This window comes from Microtus oregoni, unplaced genomic scaffold (assembly GCF_018167655.1).
Source record: "Microtus oregoni isolate MIOR12 unplaced genomic scaffold, Mior012 000032F_ref0000030, whole genome shotgun sequence".
Taxonomy (NCBI): Eukaryota; Metazoa; Chordata; class Mammalia; order Rodentia; family Cricetidae; genus Microtus; species Microtus oregoni.
In genome coordinates, this window is record NW_024543091.1 from 9,287,982 (window position 1) to 9,307,540 (window position 19,559).

General features: G+C 43.3%; 1 protein-coding gene across 1 annotated transcript in view; it reads left to right on the top strand.

The window, feature by feature from the left end:
* The window catches only part of Fbxo9 (F-box protein 9), a 32,375-nt gene extending 16,521 nt beyond the window's left edge, over positions 1 to 15,854 (top strand). The window contains exons 7-13 of the mRNA XM_041679414.1: positions 1,424 to 1,538; positions 9,675 to 9,793; positions 9,955 to 10,045; positions 10,926 to 11,021; positions 11,310 to 11,403; positions 13,106 to 13,257; positions 15,336 to 15,854. Coding sequence (XP_041535348.1) covers positions 1,424 to 1,538; positions 9,675 to 9,793; positions 9,955 to 10,045; positions 10,926 to 11,021; positions 11,310 to 11,403; positions 13,106 to 13,257; positions 15,336 to 15,444 — 776 coding nt within the window. The 3' untranslated portion in view covers positions 15,445 to 15,854. The remainder of the gene's footprint in view (positions 1 to 1,423; positions 1,539 to 9,674; positions 9,794 to 9,954; positions 10,046 to 10,925; positions 11,022 to 11,309; positions 11,404 to 13,105; positions 13,258 to 15,335) is intronic.
* The last annotated feature ends 3,705 nt before the right edge of the window (positions 15,855 to 19,559 follow it).

The window sequence follows — 19,559 nt, forward strand, 5'->3', positions numbered from 1 at the left end:
CACACACACACACACACACACACACACACACACACTTCTTTCTTAAGGACTTTATTACTTTTAAACTATTTTTTATTCTATAACTGTATTTATCCTCCCCCCCCCCCCCCCCCAGCCTGTGTATATTCTAAATTCACTGTAACCTATCTAGAGGTTTCCTTTGTCTGGATTTGTCTTAATATGTATCTGTAATCTTTTTTGTCTGCATGAGCAAAACTTAAACCACTGTGTAACTTAGCTCATGGCATGTTGGCGGCTGGCTCCTCCCCTCTTGATTCCCTGAGAGCTTAGCCTCATGCCATAGGTGCCAGGGAGCCACGTTTATGCCCCAACTCTGGGAAGTTTTGGGGTCCATGCTGCCCCTGAGAAGTGCAGTGTTCAGTAGCAGGACCTCTTAAAAGGGCCATGGCTGTGTTTGCTGCTAGCACTGAGCCAGGAAGCTGCCTCTTATAGGAGCCATGCCTCTGTTGCTAGCACTGAGCCTACCTGAGAGAAGGCAGTTACCAGGAAGCCGACTTTGACTCTGTTTTCATGTGTTTAGAATCTTTTTTAAATCTTGATCTCAGATTTTATGTGGCTCTGTGTTGCCTGACAGTGGGCGCCATTTGTAGGCAAAGTTTCTCCGAATGACCACAGATTAGCTCTGTCCTGCCAGCCACGCCCAAATAACCACACAGAGATAGGAAATGCTTGGATTTAGGATTGTTTTCAGCTAGCCTTTTTTGTCTTGGTTTGTTTTTTGCTTTTGTTTTTGTTTTTTGAGACAGGGTTTCTTTGTGAAACAGTCCTGGATGTTGGAACTCACTCTGTGGACCAAACTAGCCTTGAACTCACAAGAGATCTATCTGCTTCTGGCTCCTAAGTGCTGGGATTAAAGGCATGCACCACCACCACCTGACTTTAGCTAGCTCTTCTAGCTTAAATTAATCCATTTCTATTAATCTGTGTGCTGCCCCAAGGCACACTTACCTCATCTATGTACTTCCCATCCTGCTCACTCTGCATCTCCTGGTGTCTTCTCAGACTCTGTCCTTCTTCCCAGCATTTTCTCTGCCTTGAAAATCTTACCTCACTACTGGCCGTTTAGCTTTTTATTAAACCAATCACAGTGGCATATATTCACACAGTGTGAAGAATATCCACAGTTACCTATATGAATCACATTGTTTTTAATGTATTTTAATAATTTATTTTAATATAAAATGTTTGTGCAGGGGAGAATGGTACTTTCGGTAGCACCAAATCTTTCCCAAAAAATAAAGATTCCCATGTATTGGTGTAAGAGCTATTGTTTCTGCTGGGTAGTTAGGTGTGTTCAGTCTGTGTCTGAGCAGTATGAGGCTGTGATGTACACAGGGTTCTCAGAATGCACAAGTGCACCAAGAGAATAAGGGAGTCACTGAAGGCTGATTTTCTGTTGCAGTCCTGCCTATGGAGGTCCTGATGTACATCTTCCGATGGGTGGTTTCAAGTGACTTGGATCTCAGATCGTTAGAGCAGTTGTCACTGGTGTGCAGAGGATTCTATATCTGTGCCAGGTACTTGTTTTTAGAAATGACTTAGACAGTAAGAAAAAGATGATAGCCTTTTGTCAGTTTTGACAAAAAACAAAACAAAACAAACAAACCTTGATGTTCGGAGTAAGAGCTTAAATAGAAACTGTGCAAAACTGTACTCAATGTGATTTTTCGTGAATAACAACATTTAAAAGTTAGAATGTGCTGGGTTTCCAGAGTATAGACACTGAAGCAGATGTGGTCACATTGACTACTTCCACAGCTCTCATGACAGTTCAGCTGATGTGGAAGAAAATACATTCACAGTGTTCGTGTAATAACTCTAAACCCATTAGGTGTTAATGACTTAAATTTAGCTCTACTAGACTTTTGTTTTGACTCCTTAAATTAACAAGTGCATACCTTAAAATGTTGTTGTATGAAGAGTATCATAGCACAATATGAAGTCATTTGTATCTGATTCTCCAGAGGTTTCTTATACAAAAATATATACTTAGTCCTTAGCATGTGGAATTTATTTTATAACTTTAGTCCTTAGAATTCAAATGCATTATTTTTAAATAGCCTAATTCCATCTAGAATCTAATATTTTGCACAAACTATTTGAATTAAAGCCTGGGTTTGTAATAATTCTGTATTGGTCTGTTGCATAAATATCTACTAAGCAGCATTGGATTGCTGCCTATTCTTTTAAATTGGCCAACCGATCAGTATTACTCCATTAATTATAGGTGGGAAGACATGTCAGTTTGGTAAATAAAGCAAAATTTCTGGAATGAAACTTGATATATCATCATAAAATGAGAAATTATTAAAATAAGGAAACCTGGCGCTGGAGGAATGGCCCAGTGGTTAAGAGCATTAGGACTCTCAGAGGACCTAGACATTTGTATTTCTTTTGAGATCTGTTTAGATTCTTGCCCAAATTTTTAATAGGTAGTTATTTTCTTGGTGTTTAGTCAAGAAACAATTCTTGATGAATTATTTGTGTATTTTAGATACTAACCCTCCTATCAGATACATAGCAGGTAAAGAGTTTCCATTCTGTAGGGATCTCTTTACTCACATGATGGTGCCCTTTGTTCTACAGAAGCTTTCCAATTTTATTAAGTCACATTTATCAATTATTGGTCTTAAAAAAACATTTTTTAAAAACCTTTAAGGTTTTTTATTTTATGTGCATTGATGTTTTGCCTGCATTTATGTCTGTGTAATGGTATTGGATCCCCTGGAACTGGAGTTACAGACAGTTGTGAACTGCCTTGTGTGTGCTGAGAATTGAGCGTTGGTCATCTGGAGGAGCAGTCAGTGCTCTTAACAACTGAACCATCCCTCCAGACATTAATAATTGTTGCTCTTACTGCCTGTACTGTCCCAATCATGTTCAGAAAGTCCTTCCTGTGTCTATTAGTTGGAGTGTGTTCTGTGCTTTCTTCTCTATCAGATCTTACTTGATTGGGGTTCTTGATCCAGTTGGAGTTGAGTTTTGTGTAGGGAAAGAGATAAGGATGTAGCTTCATTCCTCAACATGTAACTATCTAGTTTGACTGGGACCATTTGTTGAAGATGCTATCTGTTATCGAGTGGGATTTAAAAATATTTTGAATTATAACAAAATATGTCTTTTTAATACAGCTTACACTTAGTTTTTTGTATTTATGTGGTGTAGGTGAGTATGTGTTTGCATGTTTTTGAACACGTGTGTCTGCGCATTCACACACCTGAAATTGAGTAAGGAGTCTTCCTCCATCATTTTCTTTTTTCTTCTTTTTTTTCTTTTTTTCTTTTTTGAGACAGGGTTTCCCTGTAGCTTTGGAGCCTGTGGACTCCTGGAATTTGCTCTGTAGACCTGGCTGGCCTTTAACTCACAGAGATCCAACTGTCTCTGTCTCCTGAGTGCAGGGATTAAAGGAGTATGCCACCACTGCCTAGATCCTCCATTATTTTCAACCTTATATATTGGGAACAGGGTCAGTCTAGAACATAGAACTTGCTTAGTCGGCAGGTTTGACTAGCTAGCTTGCTGTGGGGCTCCTTTGTCTCTGCAGGGCTGAGTGTGTCGGGTGTGTGTGGGGCAGCCATGTCCACCTAGCATTTATATGGATGTTGGGAATCAACTCCAGACCTCATAATTGAATGATAGACCCTTCACCACTGAGCCATCTCCTCAGCCTCTCTTACTTTCACTGTAAAAAATTCTGCTGCTATCTTCACAATGTATGTCCAATCAGCCATTTCTCTACTACTGCTACCAATCAGCTTTGGCCACTGTTTCCCCTGGTCTCAATAAATTTGGTGACATTCTCTATGGCCTTGCTTTTATTCCTGGACACATAGAACATTTTTTCTGTAACTACCAGAGGGATTTTTTTTTAACTGACAGAAAGAAATTGCATATATTTATTGTTTATAGTATGATGTTTTAAAATATATTTGCACTGTGGGATGCAGCTTACAACTACCTGTAACTCTGACTCTGAGATCTGATGCCCTCCTCTGGCCTCTGAGGGCACTGACACACCCTGGCACAAGCGCGTGCGTGCGCGCGCGCACACATACACACTTTCTCTCTTTCTCTCATGTGCATACACAAATAAATGCTTTAATTTTTTTAAAAAGATACCCAGTAGTAGGATTGCTAGATCATATGATTGTATTTGTAATATTTTAGCCTTACCCCTTCAGTAGAGACTGTACTAGTGTCCATTCATTCCAGCAGCAGTCCCTTTCTCCCCATAGCTGGCTATTTCAGAATCTAACAAGAGACAAGTGACAGTTCAACATGAGTTTTTAAAATAGTTTTTATCATATTACTTATTTGTGTGTTTGTATGTGTGTGAGTGTCCAAGTACCGCAGCATGAATGGAGGTCAGAGGTCAGTTTGCCAGAGTCAGTCCTCTGTCCAGGCGTCTGTCTTTCAGTTGGAAAGCTGATCTTGTATATAAGAGGCCGGAAGAGGGTATTGGGTCCACTAGAGCTGGAGTTACAGATGGTTGTGAGCTGCTGTGTGTGCTGGGAACTGAGCCAAGATATGCTCCATGAGAGCAGTCAATTCTCTTAGCCCCTATATTCGAGTTCTTGATGTTGTAGTTTGAACATGAGGTATTTGTGTTGTTTATCAGTACTGTTTTCTTCCATCTTAGAAAGATTATGTTCTCTAATGTTCCTGTCACAGGTGTGCTGGGGAAAATCTTCTCTCTCTGGGAACAGCTCTATCTTCCTGTGTCTGAAGGGTCGTTCTCATAGGAACAGGACCGGGTGGCGTTTTTGTTTGTTTCTAAGAGTTTGTTTGTTGGTTTATTTTGGGTTTTGAGGTAAGGTCTGGCCTGGTACTCACTGTGTAGCCCAGGTTGGCCTCAAGTGCAAAGTAGTCCTCTTGACTCAGCCTCCCAGGTCCTGGTTCTATCAGCATACACCTAATTTTATTATTTTAGCTAATGCATGAAAAGGTAAAAGTAATTTCTATATTAATAGTTCTATATAATGTATGATATGTGTATGTTGCATACTGTATAATTACATTAACCATATTCACTTCTGTTTTTGTACTAGGCAAGTACTTTTTATAAAACTATATCTTAGCATTTGTTATTTTGAGACTAGGTATTGCTGTGTAGCCCAGGATGGCCTTGAACTATATCTATTTATTTCAGGTTGTCTTCTAATTCCAAATCTCTATGCTTCAGCCTTTGAAGTGCTAGGATTACAGGTTAATGCCACCATACCTGGCTTATTTCTTTCTTCATGGTGGAAACTCAAAATTCTTGTACTGTTTGAAAATACACAGCATATTGACCTTGATGCCCTCTCTACTATGTCACAGCACTGGCCCTTCCTGTCCTAACTGTAACTTAGTGCCATTGATCAACCCCTGCCCCCCCTTCTACTCCTCTTCCCAGTGACATAAGCAGATAGCCACCATTGTACTCATCTTTTATAGGACTGACTTTTTTAGATCCTGCATAATGAGTGGGATATGTGGCAGTTGTCACTACATTTCACATAACTTAATGACCCGTAGTTCCATCCAAGTTGATACAAACTGCATGATTTTATTCTTTTTATGTCTAAATAGTACTGCAGTGTATATATGTGCTATGTTTTTTATTGATTTTTATTGAGTTTTACATTTTTCTCTGCTCCCCTACCTGCCTCTCCCCTCTCCCCTTCAAGCCTCCCCCAAGGTCCCCATGCTTCCAATTTACTCAGGAGATCTTGTCTTTTTCTACTTCCCATGTAGATTAGATTTATGTACGTCTCTCTTAGTGTCCTCGTTGTCTAAGTTCTCTGGGCTGGTTTTCTTTGCTGTGCTATGGTTTTTAAAGTCCATTCTCCTGCCGTTTGGTATCTATGTGAACAGTGCTGCAGTGAAGTGAGGTATAGATGCCTCTATACATGGATTCATTTCCTGTGGATGCTTACCCATTACTGGGATTGCTGCATCATGTGACAGTCCTATTTGCATCTCTCAAGGAACCTGCATGACTGTACTAATTTGTATTCTTCATATGGAGTATTCTTCATGAAGTATGTGATACCAATGTTTTGTTTGCCTCTCCCTGATGATTGGTGGTATGGAACACTTTTTTTCATGTTCCTGTTTATCATCAGAATATCTGTTTTTGAGAAATGTCTGTTTAGATTTATTGCTCATGTTTTAATTAGCTTATTGGTGTTTTTTTGCTATTGAATATTTAGAATTTCTTATAAATGTCACCTCTCTCATGTGCAGATTTGGCCAGTGTGTTTCTCCCATTCTTTAGGCTATCTCTACATGCTATTAGATGTTTTCTTTCTAATAGCAGGCACAAGGCTTAGGGGAAACAGTCTCCAGAAGCCTTTCCCTAGGCAGCCTGTGTAATAGGTTTGGGACTTCGGAGTTAAAGTTCATTCGCGTCATAGAAACCTTTTAAATTATTATATTTGGTTATGTGTTAGTATGTACATGTATGTGGACAGCATTCGCCATGCCTGTGCAGGCCAGAGACAACTCATTGGAGTCAGTGTTCTCCTCCACCATCTGGGTCCCAGGGACCAAATTCAGGTCATCAGTTTTAGTAGCAAGTGCCATCCCTTCTGAGCCATCCATTGACCCAGAAAGAAACCTTATTTTGAAGTAATCTATCTCATCTCCTTTTGTTTTTATTTCCTGTACTTCTTGGAAATATTTTTCCCCCATTTAGATGGGATATAGAGTCAGCTGGGGTTTTGGCTCTGCTTAGAAGGGAACTTAAATGTATGACATCTTTGTGATTGATCTTTTTTGGCTCTGCTTGATGTCAGCGGTGTCTCTGAGCACCTGATCGTCTAGACTGCAATGAGTCACCAAGGCAAGATACAACTTTACAGTGGGCACAGACTCTTGTGTCCTCAGGCTCCTCTGGGTCCTGATTGTATGAGATGCCCAGAGGGCTGTCCTTAGGTCCATCCTGACAAGCACCAGCAATACCAAAGTCTGTGATGCCCACAGCTGTGGTCCTTGAACCATAGGATTTGAAAAAGACCTTGTCACAACTCTTAGGATAGATGTGGGAAATGCCTGGACTTTGGTGCCAGTGTCCAGTTTTGGGAGCCATAAGGTAGGATGTCACCTTGCCTAGATTCCATGTGATAAAAACCAAATTAGTGGTGAGGTCTGTGACATCAGTAACCCCAGAAGTAATAGGATGCAAAGGGACAATTGTGAGTGGCTCTGGGACTTGGACCTCTGATAGCCGCTTGTGGGAACCAGGTCTCAAGTGACAAATACAAGTTATCTTTTGGCACCAGCAGCTGTGGTCCCATGTACACAGGCCTTATAGGGCTTATGTGGGTAAGAGTGGGGTTTGTGATTCTGGTGTGTCTATACTCTTGGGGATACCGGATGTGGTGGCTGTACTAGATCCTATGGGTTGAGTGTCTATAGTTCTGGGTCTTGTGGTTTTGGTATCTGTTGTCTGCAGGATGTGGATAAAATGTCCCTAGGTTGTGTGGGGCAAACGTTGGTAATCAGTCCTGGAAGTGTAGGGCATGAATAAGACAGGCTTGGGTCCAGGCACTGCCAGTGCTTTTCTGGCCCCAGCAGCTGCAGCACTAATGCTGTGGACTGGGGAGGAGGTCTTTCCTGGTTTCTCTCGGGGAGCCATATGTGTATGACAACTTTGGGGGTTCTAGAGCTGTGGGCACAAATGGAACTTGTGGTAGAGTTCTGTTATGAGGTTTATTTTGGGTGATGGTGTTGGTCTTTGGTCTGTTGCCTCGAGGCCTGCAGCAAGGCAGAACATAATGGTTTGGAATATGTGGTGTGGGCAGCTGTTGACTTGATGGTAGCTGGAAGAAAGAGTAGGAAGAAACTTTAAAGGTCGCAAAGCTTCTGCCTGCTAACATTCTGCCCCCTCCCAGTAGCCCTTAACTGAGGGTCAAGCTATAAACACACAGGGCTTTGGGGAACCTGGGTTGAAAGTGTATCAGGTTTTTTCCCCCAGGTTCTGAGAGATAGTGGTGGATGGTGCTGGGTTTTGGCACTCACAGCTAGCAAGTCTCAAGGCAACAGGCTGGAGAAGAACCCTTGCCCCATTCCCACAGAGTGCAGATGGCACCAAGTAGTGGAACTCTAGGAGTTGTATTCCTGGAGCTGCTGGAAGTGGGCAGACACAGGTAAAGCTGGGACCCTCTCATCAGCTGCAGTGCCAAGAGACCCCCCCCCAAGTACCCCCAGGGAAAATGCAGATGGGACTTTAGCTTGAGGCAGTGCCACCTGCTGATCTGAGAATGCTGAGTGGCTGGGAGGCGCACAGGCCAGGGCTTCCTGCCAGCATCAGATGTTCCGCTTACCCTAAGGCTGAAGGATATCTAACACTGGCTGTTGTTGTAGCAGCTTAGATTCTGCCATCAGGGAACTGTGAGTTTCCTTGTGAAGCATGGCAGCCACTCTTACACCAGCCAACTCCTGGAACTAACTGTATTAAACCCCTGTAGATAGTGCAGTGGCGGTGTGCTTGTGTAGCATGTGCAAGGCCTTGGGTTCAATTCCCAGCATACAGCCCTCCCCCCATAGCCTGTGAGGTCCCACAGTTAGAGCTGCCAGCCTGCTCTTGAACTGCTGCTGCCAACACTGAGCTACTTTCCTTTTCCTGGCAGCACAAAGACAACCTGTCCCCAGCAGCTGGCACTGACAACCTGTCCCCAGCAGCTGGCACCGAAGCTGCAGTTCTTCCATTCTCTGCATTGCCCTTCCATTTAGGGCTCTTGCCACTTCTTGCTGTTTGCAGAGCTCTCCCTCACCCAGTTTCCCTTTGTTTCATGCAGTTTCCCTTTGCTGTTGGATTCTCTGTGGCAGTCCTGGCAAGGACTCTCTCCAGCTCCCTTGGGTCCTTCGTCTTTGCTTAGCAGTTTGTTTCCTTCAGGGTTTAGAATGGGATCCCATGTCCTTGATCTTTAGTAGAAGTTCCTGTTGGAAGTCTGTTGCTAGGCACATTAGAACTTCTTTGTTGTATTCTGGTTGTATTTGGTTGGGATCCTTTGTTCTTCCTGATTCCTGGGTGTTTGTCTGTTTCCAGGTTTGGGAAAGTTTTCTGCTGTTATTTCTTTAAATTGGTTTTCTGTCACTTTATCATCCTCTGTTGTCTTGAATGCACTGACTTTGTTCTGTTGATGCTGTCTCAGATTCTGTCACCTTTCCTTACTCCATTTCTCCCAGAGCTGTCCTTTGAAAGCAGAGTCACGCTCAGTTTCTAGTGGCGTGCAGCTCTGGTAAGCTGGCACTCTCCTGCTGCAGGCTTCCCCCTCCGTCCTGCTCAGCTCCCTCTCTTCTGCAGCCTGCGCTCCTACTGGCTCTTTGCGGATCCCATCATTCACACTCCAACCCAAACCTTGCACTGGCCACACCTGCCAGGATAGTCTTCCCTGTCCCTGTGGTCACCCTGCCCAAAGGACCAGTTTATTGAACAGTGTCATTCCTGTCTAGCTACTTCTGTGGTTGGATTTTACACTGAGCACTCTATCTGCATATTCCTCTGACCAGTAAACAAAAGGTCATCTGCCTGCTGCTTGAGACAGTGTCTCAGAGGAGCTCAACAAATAATTGTCAAATTAAAAAGAAATGCATGGTAGTCAAACTATTCATTGCTTCTAAGGACTTAGCTTTTAACACTTATTGGTGATGTGCTTTCTACCTAGAGACCCTGAAATATGGCGTCTGGCTTGCTTGAAAGTGTGGGGTAGAGGCTGTATGAAACTCGTCCCGTACTCATCCTGGAGAGAGATGTTTTTAGAACGGCCTCGTGTTCGCTTTGATGGTAAGTTCAACTCAGGAGATGTCATGATCTGCACTGTTTTAAGTACATTTCTGTAATAGACTAAAGTATGTATGAGCATAATTAAGGGAAACAATACTATGGTATATGATTCTGACTTAAATTGTATTTATGTACTTTTAAGACAACTTTTTTTTTTCTAGGCGTGTACATCAGTAAAACCACATATATCCGCCAGGGAGAGCAGTCTCTGGATGGTTTCTATAGAGCCTGGCACCAAGTGGAATACTACAGGTAGAGCTGTGTACACGGAGTGCGTGAGAGCTCTCGCCAGTGTCGGCTTCTTAGTTATTCAGTCTGTTTTCTGTTGCTTATGATTTATCCACAGAATGATCCTCAGTATTTTTATCCAGTATTATGACAGGAACTGCACTCGAAAACCAAAAGATTAATATAAATTTTGTAAGTCCTTCAGCCCCTAGTTGCAGTCTAGAGCCCTTTTTCTTTGTTATGATTATAACATACAAGGCTTGCCCCCCCCCAGCGAGTGTTAGCAAGTGTGACTGCTGATGAGAATAAGTAGATTAGTGCTAGTATATTGATTATTGGGTCCCACTTTGTTGGGTATTCATTAGTGTCTTAGGGAAATAGAGAACTTTAACAAAAGAGCCAAGTTTTTTTTTTTTTGTAATTTGTTTTATTGTTTGAAGCTTGCTGCAAACTCACTACATAGTTAAAGATGACCTTGAACTTCTGATCCTCCAGCTTCCACCCCCTGATTGCTAAGAATTGCAGAAGTATACCACCACACCTAGTTTTATGCTGCTGGGGGTCAGCACAGGGCCTTGTCTGTGCTAAGTGACTACTCTGTCAATTAAGCTCCATTCTGGCCTGCATCTGTGGCTTTAAAGAATCTGGGTCGAAAAGATCCAAGTTAATGTTTATCCAGTGAGTAAAATGAAAAGGTCAGCAGATCCCCAAGGGAGTTTATAGAATGCCTTAGTTGTCCTTATAGGCTGACTTTGTCGTGCATGCATTCCTATCTTAGCAGTGCTTTGCTGATGGTATTTCAGTCTGGGTTTCAAAGCTATGACCAAGTGTTGGTACTGCAAACTAATAAGGGCATGTTTTATATTGTGTATATAGTGGTGTTGGTGTTTTTCTTTTTATTTAGGTACATAAGATTCTTTCCCGATGGCCATGTGATGATGTTGACAACCCCCGAGGAGCCTCAGTCCATTGTTCCCCGTTTAAGAACTAGGAACACCAGGTAGTGTTTTTATATAGCTTTCTAGCCAGTCCATATTTTCAGATTTAACCTGCTCTGATTGAATATGTATGACTTAAAAGCAGGCACAGGGCTTCGGGGAAACAGTCTCCAGAAGCCTTTCCCTAGGCAGCCTGTGTAATAGGTTTGGGGCTTCGGACTTAAAGTTCATTCTTGAACTAGTTAGTAACCGTTTGCAGGCGAGTTGATCAGGTGGTGGTGTAGCTCAGTTTCCTAGATTACTCCAGTAACTATAACTGGTTGATTTAAGATGTGTTTATTATTTCTTAGAACGGATGCAATTTTGCTGGGTCATTATCGCTTGTCACAAGATGCAGACAATCAGACCAAAGTATTTGCTGTACTAACTAAGAAAAAAGAAGACGTGAGTATGCCCCCATGGAACTGGTGGTGTTCCTGTTCCGTAGCCCATTCTTCCGTGCGTTCCCAGCTAGGAACACAGTGGTCTTCCGGGTAAGATGGGTGCTGACCTCTAACAGGTCTACCAGCACAGCTGGAGTTTTCTGCTCTTTTATCTGAAACAGTGTGTTTGTCTTTCCAGAACATTATTCTAGGATTCTTACACATAGGAATGTCTCTGTCCATCAGGGGGCCTGCTGCTTCCTGGGCCACCTGCACAGACTACTTATTCTTTTGCCAGTCTTGCAAGGAGAGCATTTTGTTGAGAAAAAAAACTACCCACTTCTGTTTTTGTGAAGAACTATGCTTACTAATATATGTCACCCTCTGCAGTGCTCCAAATTCTTGGCAGATTAAAGAGTTACTATTTTCACACCTTTCTCTAAGTTCCTTTGTCCAGTCCTGGTGAAAAGTCACAGTGCGTATCTGTCACATCTCTTGTGAGGTAGCTGGAACAAGTACGTGTCTGTTGCCTATGTAAGTGGCAGTTTTTGTGGGCTCCTTCTCTCCTCCTAGTGTCATATAGTGAGACAATGCAGGGCTTATCTGTGAGTCCCATCGTCCTGAGACCGCATCCCTGGCTTCCCTGCCTCCTTTGATAGGCTCCTGGAATGTTGTGGTGCAACAATCTGAAGAACAGAGATAATTACTTTGGCTGTGACTGTGTGTTTTCTGATGGCATCATTAGTTTATTTCTAATAAAAACATTTAGGAATTCCCATGTAGCATGTCGGTATCCTTTTATAATGAAACCAGTCACAGTGTTCTTAATTTGCAAAAGTATTATTAGAATGAAATTCATCACACCCATTTGTCTATGGACTATTTTGTTGTTGTTGTAAAAGATGAGCTGTACTCTGTGCTTTTATATATAAACATTATATATATAAATTTTATATAACAATACTATATATAATATATACACATATATGTTTATTGTGTGTAATGCATATATATATATATACATACACACACACACATATATATATATATGATAAGGTCTTACTCTATAACCCTGACTGGCCTGGAACTCACTCTGTAGGTTGGGAATCCTGAGATTCCCAGAGATCCACCTGTCTCTGCCCAGAACTGGGATTAAAGGCGTGTGTCATCATGCTTTCTTTAATAGCCTTCACCAATTTATCACTTACTGCCTTAAGATTTTTTTTTAAATTTTTGCTTATTGTTTGTGTATGGATACTTTGACTGCATGCTTGTCTGTGTACCATGTGTGTGCCTGGTAGCTGCAGAGGTCAGAAGAAGGCATTGAATCCCCTGGGACCAGAGTTGCAGACAATTGTGAGCTGCTATATGGGTGCTGGGAATTGAACCCAAATCTTCTATAAGAGGAGCCAGTATACTTAACTGCCAAGCCATCTCTCCAGCCCTTAAAAAGTATTTTAAAGGAGTATTTCCTAATAGAAGAAACTATTAGGATTAGGAGACAGAAGTTTTATTTCTGAAGCTGCTGGGTTTAACCTCCCTGGTCCTCATTTCTTCAGCCATGTATTTAACATGAAGTTACTGTGATGGTGGGGGCAAACCTGGTATTTTACTTGCTGCTTTTTCAAGTCTGCAATGTGTAACTATTAAGTTACGTGTAGTGTGACTCTGACATCATATGTCCATACACGGTTATCATAGCTCACGAGTCTTTTCTTTTACAGAAACCACTTGACTATAAGTACAGATATTTCCGTCGTGTTCCTGTACAAGAAGCAGATCACAGTTTTCATGTGGGGCTGCAGCTGTGCTCCAGTGGCCAGCAGAGGTTCAACAAACTCATCTGGATCCACCACTCTTGTCACGTTACATACAAGTAGGTGAATGCAGGAAAGACTGCCAAGATTAGGGCCTGGAGAGACAGCTCAGCAGTTAAGGCTGCTTGCTGATTTTTCCAGAGGACCCAGGTTCAATCTGCAGCAGCCGTTTGGCAGCTCACAGCCATCTGTATCTCCAGTTCCAGGGCATCTGATGCTTTCTTCTGGCCTCCACAGGCACAAGACACACACGTGGTGTACAGACACATGCAGGCAAAATAACCATACACACAAGAACAAATTTTAAAATAAAGAAGCTAGGACTAGCATAAAAGTATACTTTATATTCAGCTTGAGAAGCTTGATATGTTTGGAATTCTTCAGTATCTTGTTACAAAGTAAAACCACAGTGTAAAACTACAATGAACCTAAAAAAAAAAAAGAAAAAGAAAGAAAAGAGAGGCTCAAATGTAAAACAGTTGAGCGTGAGTGAGGAAGTGGAGCCCTGCCGCTCCTGCCCAGTCAGTGCTTCCGCTTCAGGAGTCAAAGTGCGGAAGGCCAAGCTTCAGTGTCCACAACCCCTCCATAAGAAGGGGACATTCCTTTCATGGAGCTGAGGCCTGATGCTGTGAACACAGTGCTCCTTCATTGACTGCTGTAGACTCATCTCCAAGGTCGTTTTCCTACAGGTCACGTTAATGCCTTTTACTTCATTTCTGTTGGATTGTTCTTAGAGATTATACAATGGTTTTAAAAATTATATTTACACAATTTTATATCTGTTTTTAAAATATCTGTTTAAAAACTATCTGTTTTTAAAATAGTGCTCAGTATAACCCAAAGCCAAATGTTAATATTAGGTAGGTGATTCCTGTTTAAAACTCTAAATTCTGTGAGCTAGGGTTTAGTCTGGTTACCTAATTGTTGTAGGGGGCCGCTTGTTGGTTCTCAGCTGCCTGGCTAGCTTAGACCTGAAATAATCACACAGAAACTGTATAAATTAAATCAATACTTGGCCCATTAGCTCTAGCTTCTTATTGGCTAACTCTTCATATGAATTTAACCCATTTCTATTTATCTGTATATCACCCCAAGGTCATGGCCTACCAGCAAAGTTTTTAGCATGTCTATCTCTGGCTGCAGCTCCATGGCGTCTCCCTAACTCTGCCTTCTTCTTCCCATACTACTGTAGGCCAAGTCAATTTCTTTATTCATTAGCCAATAAAAGCAACAAAAGGACCTCCCACACCACCTAATTAATTAAGAATATCAAAATGAGCAGTACAGAAATAAAAAGTTCAGAAATGCTAGGTCATGTGACTGCCATGAGAGAAGATTAGTGTTCTGGGGCTCTTGATGCAGGTTGAATCCAGAATTCTGGAAGAGAAGTTTTGAGGCAGGCTCCCATGGATGTGCTCTACAGACTTGAGCATGCAGGGTCAACCTTCCTCAGTGCTCATTTGGAGGCTCCCTCACATGCCAGCCTTTCCCCTCTTGATTCTATCTGTGATCTAATGGTGATGTTTTCTACTTTTCACAGTAACACCCTTAAGTAGAAGGCAGCCAGTGAATGTTGCTACAGTTTGTGCTTGCCCCCGTAGGAAGTAAGAATCACTCTCCAGGAGGGGAGTGCTTTTAACTGCTTTTGGCCACAATCTTGTACTCGTCAGAATCACATGATTTTCTGCCCTGGCTGCTTTCTCTTCAGGAGTGCACTCTTTGGATGCAGTAGCATGAGTAGTGCCCCCTGAGCACGCACACACTTAGGACTTTGCCATTAATCAAATGCTAAATCATTAGTTCTGTTGTATTTAACACTGGCTGCAGGTTTGTCGGTAGCCTTTGACGTGGAAATTCTTTTACATATATGTAGAGGGTCATGATGAAGAATAACACGTTACTTTAATTGCCAAATATCAGAAACAACCTAACTTTCTAAAAAAATTATATAATAAGTTATGATACAAGCAGGGGTTATATGTTATGCAGCTAATACAAATGGTTTCTGAAGGAAGTTTTTAAATGTTTTACAGTGTGCCTTCATTGTTTAGACTTTAAACCCACCCTGTATGAACATGCAGGGATTTCACGTAAACTGGAATTTCCTCATTCCAGTGGTTTTGTACTTTGTTTCTAGATCAACTGGTGAGACTGCAGTCAGTGCTTTTGAGATTGACAAGATGTACACCCCTTTGTTCTTCGCCAGAGTGAGGAGCTACACCGCATTCTCTGAAAGGCCCCTGTGAGCCTCTCCAGCATGCCGCTGCTGCATGAGCAGAGCCGCGCTCCAGAACCCCTAAGTTATGTGTACATACATGGAGTTGGAACTATTTTAAGTTGTTGGAATTCCTTTAAGAAGAGCATAAATTATTTTTTTTATTTAAAGGGTAGTTGATTCCTGGGGTAATTTGTTTTGAAATTAGAAGTTGTTAAGTACATTTATGTTGTAGTAAACTGTAATGTGGGGTTTTAAATCATGTTTTCAAGCAGGTTTCTTAGCAGATCTGCCATGTACACCCACACACTCGCATACGTCAGGGAGCACACTGGATAGTACTTATTCCCGCATGACCTGTGTCCTTGAATCAGATTCAGAATGTGAAACCTGGTCTGGATTTGTTTGAAACTGTTCAATAAAGATCACAAATGTTTCTTTCAAGATGTGGTGGCCTTTAAAAATGGAGAGTATTTAATAAATAGTCCTGGGGTAGCCAGCAAGGGCTTGGGAGCCTCAGTCATCTTGGTTTCCACAGTTAACTCCAAACCCTGGGGACTCGAATCTCATCTGCAAGACTTACAGATATGTAAGTGGGGACAGTTGAATTTGCTCAGGCGGAACCAACAAGCTCAGCCAACTGACTCGGGTCTTTCTTCAGAAGTGAACACTGCAGCATCCCGGGAGTCGTGTACTATGAAAATAAAGGGCAAGTGTGGACCAAGAGGAGAGGTAAGATGCAAGAGCGAAACAGAGCAGATTCTAAAAGAGGAAGAAAACATTGGAAAACAGGTGCTTTTTTAAAAAAAAAAATGATTCTTTGGCAATTTCACATCATACACCTCAATTCCGCTTACCTCCCAATCCCCCCATAGCCTCCCCTCTCCGCTTCAGTGGTCCCCCAAAAGAAAATTTTAAAAAATCAAAAAAAGCAAATAAAAGCAAGAACAAAACAAACCAACCAACAAACAAAAAAACTTCTTTGCTTCTTCTTGCCCCCCTCTCCAACACCTCTTCACTGTTCTGGGGCAGTGTGCCACACAGTAGACCTCTTCATTGCTCTGGGACAGTGTGCACACAGTAGACCTCTTCATTGTTCTGGGGCACTGGGGCAGTGTGCACACAGTAGACCTCTTCATTGCTCTGGGGTACTGGGGCAGTGTGCACACAGTAGACCTCTTCATTGCTCTGGGACAGTGTGCACACAGTAGACCTCTTCATTGTTCTGGGGAACTGGGGCAGTGTGCACACAGTAGACCTCTTCATTGCTCTGGGGCACTGGGGCAGTGTGCACACAGTAGACCTCTTCATTGCTCTGGGGCAGTGTGCACACAGTAGACCTCTTCATTGTTCTGGGGCAGTGTGCACACAGTAGACCTCTTCATTGTTCTGGGGCACTGGGCCGTGTGCACACAGTAGACCTCTTCATTGTTCTGGGGCAGTGTGCACACAGTAGACCTCTTCATTGTTCTGGGGCAGTGTGCCACACAGTAGACCTCTTCATTGCTCTGGGGCACTGGGGCAGTGTGCACACAGTAGACCTCTTCATTGCTCTGGGGCAGTGTGCCACACAGTAGACCTGTGGGTACTGTTCCACAGCACCAGTCCCTTCGCCAGCTTCAGCAGGTCCTAGATGGGGTAGATGTTAGCATGGGCCAATCCTAGGCCCAGCTATGGGTCTGGGTGGTAGCTGAGTTGGTCATTCCAGGCCACTGAGGCCACCCACCTCAGATGACGGGGTGGAGCAAGCTCCCCTACATACCATCAGGGTCAATTCTCTCACCTGTGCTGAGGGGTGGGGCTATCTCTCTGAGAGCATGGGTCAGCTCGCTTGCTGTAGAGTCCTCGAGTTAGTGAAGGGTGGGGCCAGCTCAGCATGGCCCTCTGGTTTCATCACCCATGGTTCCCATGGCCTCCTGACACAGGGCGTAGACATCAACAGATCCCAGCTGCAGCTGGACTATAGACCCAGACCTGGTCCTCAGCAGCAACTCGGGCCTGGACTCTGGGGGGAAGCACTGAACACTCAGATTGGGACTGTTCTGGTGGTGGCCTGGCCCCTGGACACCAAAAAGGCCCCAACCCCATGTTCTGTGTGACCTTTGGTGGCAATATGGGACTTGGACTTGAGCAGAAATGCCAGCTGCAATAGGACCACGAACCCAGACATGGTCCTTGGCAGCAGCTGGATCTGGATGTCACCATTGCTCCAGGTGGCAGTGCAGACCACTCAGGTCTACAAGGCCTCAGCAGCAGTGTGGCCCTCATCACCAATATGGCCTGCGACCTTGGGCGTCTGCATGGCCTTCTATGGTAACACAGAGGCTGGCTGCAGTAAGGCCACAGATCCAGTCACGGCCCTCAGCTGCAGCTGTGGCTCAAATGTCACCATGGCATTGGGTAGCAGCAAAGGCCATTCAGATCTGCATGGCCCTGGCTGCATCGTGGCCCTCGGACACTAACGTGGACTCAGGTGGCTGACCTGACCCTGGACATCCACGTGGTCCTCCGTGGCAGCGGTAGCTGCATATGGGAAGACAGGTTATTAAACATGACAAATATGGCTGATTTTTGAATTTCAGATGAAATGTGAGCTGCCAAAGCTAAAAGTTACCTTAGACATTGTTAATTGCTAACTATCTGTTGCCGGAGGGGGGCTGCTTGTTCTTCCTGGCCGCCCGGCTAGCTTACACCCAAAATAATCACACAGAAACTGTATTAATTAAATCACTGCTTGGCCTATTAGCTCTAATTTATTGGCTAACTCTTACATCTTAGTTTAACCCATTTCTGTTCATCTGGATATCGCCATGTGGCAGTGGCTTACTGGCAAAGAGTCAGCATAATGACTCTGGCAGCTCCAGGTGTCTCTTTTGCTCTGCCCTTCTTTCTCCCAGCATTCAGTTCTGTCTTCCCTGCCTACCTAAGTTCTGCCCTGTTAACAGGCCAAGGCAGTTTCTTTATTAACCAATGAAAGCAACACATAGAAGGACCAGCTATTCTCATGGAGGTAGTGAGGAAAAAATTAAAATAATTTAAATTTAATTTTTTTTTTTTGAGATAGTGTCTCACCATGTAGCTCTGGCTATCTTGGAACTCAGTATGTAGACCAGGCCGGCCTTGAACTCATTAAGCTCCACCTGTCTCTGCCTCCCAAATGCTGAGATTAAAGGCATGTACCATCAGGCCTGGCCATATTTCTTTTATTTTTTTGAGATTATTTTTTGAGATTAATTTTTCTTTTCCCTTTTCCCCCTTCAAAGTCTCCCATAGACCTGTCCTTGCTCTCTTTCAAATTCTTGGTCTCTTTTTATTTTTATTATTGTTATATACATTTATATTCTCCCCCCACCCCTTCTCCCTCTTCCTCTCGTCCATTAGCACACCCTGCTCTGTCTGTACGTTACCCCTGTGTGTGTTTTGCGGGTCGACTGCTTAGAATTGAATAACCAATTGGAGTGCTCTTCCTGGGGAAGACTGTTCTGGTCTCAGCATTTCTCAGCTGCCTGTCATTCTTCCTGTGGGTTTGACATCTCCTGGGCTTTCTGTCATTCGTGTGAGCATGCCTATTCTCTGACTCCTACAATCTTCTGCAATGTTCCCTGAGCCTTGGGTGTGGAAGTGCTTTGTGGTTGTATCCATTGGGACTGGGGCTCACAAATGCATTTTGATTGGTTGTGATTTTCTCTAATGGTCTCTGGAGAAAAGTTTCCTTGGTGACAGTGGCAGACTACTCCTATCTGTGGGAATAAGGATAAATATTTTAGAGTGTAGTTAGGGACTATGCTGGTTTGGTAGACTAGCCTCACCTTCCACAATGTTCTCTGAGCCTTGAGAGTGGGGAGGAAGTTGAAAGAGCCCTCCCCCCCTTTTTTGGAGACAGGGTCTCACTGTGTAGTCTGGCTGGCCTGGAGCTCACAGAGAGCTGCCTGCCTCTGCTGGGATTAATGACATGTACACCTGAACAATTCCTTTAAAACCTTGACTCCAGCGTCATGTGAAAATAACCACTAAGTCGCCTAAGTCTTCCCGTCATTTTACTAAGAAATACAGTAAAGCGTGTTTTCGCCACTAGGTGTCAGTCTTGTCCCAGGTTTTTGATCTTACTTCACGGTGTGGACCAGGGTGCTTGTGTCAGACTGAGGA